Here is a 3,697-nt window from a genome sequence, read left to right on the forward strand (position 1 = left end):
GGAAGGGGGAGAGCAGTAATGAGATGGCAGGAAGGCGTTGGTTGCGTGCGTCTACGAGAGGTAAAGCACGCGATCAATTTGCGAGCCTGCGTCTTCTGTTCCTCGTCCTGCTCGTGCTTAGTTGCTGGCGACATCTCTCGAACACGCCGCGAAGCATATACGAGAGAGCCATGTGAGCGGATAGCAGTTCGATCTAGGGATGTCGCGAACCTGCCCAGGTTCGAGTTTGACCAAGTTCGCCGTTTTCGACCTTTCAACGCGATGCCATCGACGAAGGTTCGATTGAAGTTCGACTTTTGTGCGCACGAGCGAAAATTAAAATACCTTTTGGAGGAAAAGCGCAATATTTGTTGGGAGTATTGGCATCACTGGCTCACATCATTAACTAATGAATACATTAAAAGCGCATATTTTCGTTTCAATATGGTCTAAAGATTGGTAATCATTTTGTAAAGTGTAAAATCATCTACTTTCTAAATTATTTCTTTCCCAAAATTCGAAATATTTCTGTAGAAGCCGGGCAACATTGCCCATTAGTCGAACTTCTTTGGACTTTAGTGAGAGGTCGAAAGTTCGGCGAACCAGTCGAACTTTGAGGTTCGACAAAAGTTCGCGACACCCCTAGTTCGATCATCGGCATCTGAGACCCATCCGCTGACTTTGTATCTGCACCCGAACTACATCCGCAATGTTCTTAAATTATTTTGTCCACATTCGAGTTGCATCAGCATACTTTGTTTGCGCATCCGAACAGCACCCGCAAAACATGAAACCGCACATTCGACCCGCCAATACGCGCATAATTATAAAATCAAACACGAATAAAAAAAAATAAAAAAGAAGCGTCTAAGTGGTATTTTGTACGTAGGCCCGAGTTTTCGGTAAGTTCCGATTAATCTCGAGAATTAACGCCCGAAATAGTATTCTCAGAATAAAAAAAAAAAAAAAAAAGAAAAAAATCCCGAATTGGGGGGCGGTCCTTTAACAGAAACAACTCAAGCCTCGTGGGCAGAAAATCTTTACGTACAGTTTTATTTTCCGATTAACCGGAACACAAACCGTTTTCAACTGCCGACAAAACTTTTTTTTTTTTTTTTTTTTTTACATTTTATATTGCGTTTTATTTCCCTGGCCGGTACTGGGTCATTTTTCAAGTATTGGGATCAGGCGCATGTTCGTTGGAGGATGAGAAATTTTGTTTCCGAGCCCTATTTTCTTCGACATAAACCCCTTTAACCCCCTTTTTTCTCTTTTTTTTTTTTTTTTTGTTCGACCCCGAAAATTGACACCGAGAAACACCGAATCTGTAGAAAAAAAAAAAAAAATATTAAGCGAAAACAAACATGAAACCATATTATAAACCGTTTGGTTAATTCTCTATAAACAACTCTTCGTTTATAGAGAAATAAGCTTTTTATATTTTCTTGTGGCTTGTACGTTTTATGTTTTCTTTGCGATTGATGCCCTTATATTCTTTAGTTTTTCTGGGGGACAGCATTTTTGGCGGTTGAACACTCGAAAACGATCTTCGCTGACAATCAAATCTTTGCATAAAAAAAAAAAGAGAAAGAAATCCCCCCCCCCCCCCCCCCTCGATTCACACCTGCTTTCTAAGACTAAATTGATCCCGCAAAACATTCCATGATGTACTGTATAGTATAACTCACGTAATCACTCTGCACTCTACGATCACACTCCTTTATGGGCGCCTTTGAAGAAATATGGACCTGGACCTGCGGATACCCGCATCCGATCGACAATCCGCCAAATCCGATTTTCATCCGTATCTGCCAGTTGACTGCGGACATCCGCGGGTAATCTAAGTGTATGCGCAGCTCTACTCATAAATCCCCATACATCAAGGACACTCACCTGTAGGGCACCATCTTACCGCCCAATCCTGCTTACGCCAACAGCCGTTTCGCAGAGAGTTTGAATACTTGGTGCAAAATGCTCGTTCGAAATGTCCCCATTCTCTACTACTTTTTTCTTAGCTTAGAACGAAGTGTACCAGCCAAAAAGGCTTCTAAACTCGCTGTATCACTCAAACATAATTATATGTATTTATATATAAAAAAAAGATCACCCCTACCTTCATTAAGTGGCATGGAACAAGTCTCACGTAGTAATTTCACTGATGATTCAGTTAATTATAAGAGGACAAGTAAATGGTGAGTACTAGTGACAGCATGCGTGTACTTTTTTTTTATTAATAGCAAAATTTAAAACACATCCGGTAGCACGAGCCACACGGAGCACAAATCTGACCTTCAATCAGGATATACGATTGGCAGGGCGTTCGGCTTCATGCAGACATAGTGGCAAAAAGGATAGACGATGATATTTTACGCGTTCAGTCCACCCAGTTCGGTCATGGAAGGTCGCACTCTTTCCAGAGCTGCATCACGTCACTGCCTGCTGTTTTTATCGCAATGCGCTGCTTCATTCTTTCGACCTGTTCCGGCGAAAAATAGTTCCTCCAGTCTCCCACTACGCCCTTGCGAACGAAATCGCCAGTAAGCGGCTTCCTGATGGCTGCTTCCATCAACTCTTCGCTAAGTTGCTGCGATCCGTCAGAATTGTCCAAGGCCGGTGGGTCACGAGCCATCTCTGACTTCCACTCGCCTCTAAACGCCTTCTTCATGTTCGATACGCTGGACGATTCCAGAATCCGTTCCAATACCTTCGGGTCACTTCGCAACCTCTCGCCGTACTCTTTACCCAGAAAGTCAGCCATCTTCAGCACCCAGGACGCCGTGTCCTTCTTGAGGTCTTCGTAGGTCAAGAAGAAGACATTGGGGTCGTTCCGATGTGCGTACCAGGAGAGCAGTGTGTCAAAGAAGTCGCCGCATTCTCCTGTCCCTGCCACGAACAACTCAAAGAACTGGTCAAAAGTACCGTCCTCGAAGAAGTAGGCGGGCATGATCTTCATATGGTGGTAGTAGGAGACGCAGCAGTCGTAAGGGTTCCTGGTGACGTACAGGTACTTGGCATCCTTCGAGTAAGGCTGTTTGTCGAATGGGAGGTGCGTCTTGATGACGCCCGGTCTCGGCATCTGTTCGGCGGCTTGAGCCCCGAGGAATTCCAAGAAGGGTGACTTGGCCATGAATTCCTCCTTGTCTTTCGGGGGCACGCCACCACTGAAGATGTTCCAGAGGAGGTACTGCATCCAGGTGGTACCGCATTTGGGATAGCCTACGAGGAACACGTCATCCGGCCTTGGCTTGTAGGCGAGGGCTGAGCGGACGCTCTCGTCGCTGAAGTAGTAGCTGAGTAAGAGTCCCTCGATCTCCCTGTAGACCGGGGTTGACTTTCCCTTTGTTGGCATTCTTGTTTTGCTCAAGACTCGACTGCTGCTTGCTGGAGCTATTAAGAAAAGGACGGCACGAATGTAGCTTAGCCGTTCTACAATCAGACAAAAAAAATTACCACCCGATTCCAAAACAACTCTTCCACAGACAGCTGTTTACAAACAAGTCCCCGTTTTCCCACATCAGGTGTGGGCACTGTGCATGCGCAGGAACAAGACGCGCGTCAACAGAAGCGTTTGTGTTTGCACAGCAGCGCCACCGCAGCGGCGTGACGTCAGAGCCGCGTGTTGATCCATAGACGCTTTGCAGCAGCCGTGCATGGGCGCCGCCATAACTGACCTTCCGTTTTTGTTTCCTCTTATTCCGTTTACTTCATCATTACCATA

General features: G+C 45.5%; 1 protein-coding gene across 1 annotated transcript; it reads right to left on the minus strand.

The window, feature by feature from the left end:
* Window positions 1-2,190: 2,190 nt before the first annotated feature.
* Window positions 2,191-3,367, minus strand: LOC8043475 (sulfotransferase ssu-1; the record flags this gene model as incomplete). Its single annotated transcript, XM_042288707.1, is given in 1 exon segment — window positions 2,191-3,367. A coding segment is annotated over 1 exon segment (957 nt). The 3' UTR covers window positions 2,191-2,371.
* Between the last annotated feature and the right edge of the window lie 330 nt (window positions 3,368-3,697).

This window comes from Ixodes scapularis, unplaced genomic scaffold, assembly GCF_016920785.2.
Source record: "Ixodes scapularis isolate PalLabHiFi unplaced genomic scaffold, ASM1692078v2 PGA_scaffold10__122_contigs__length_95168666, whole genome shotgun sequence".
Lineage (NCBI taxonomy): Eukaryota > Metazoa > Arthropoda > Arachnida > Ixodida > Ixodidae > Ixodes > Ixodes scapularis.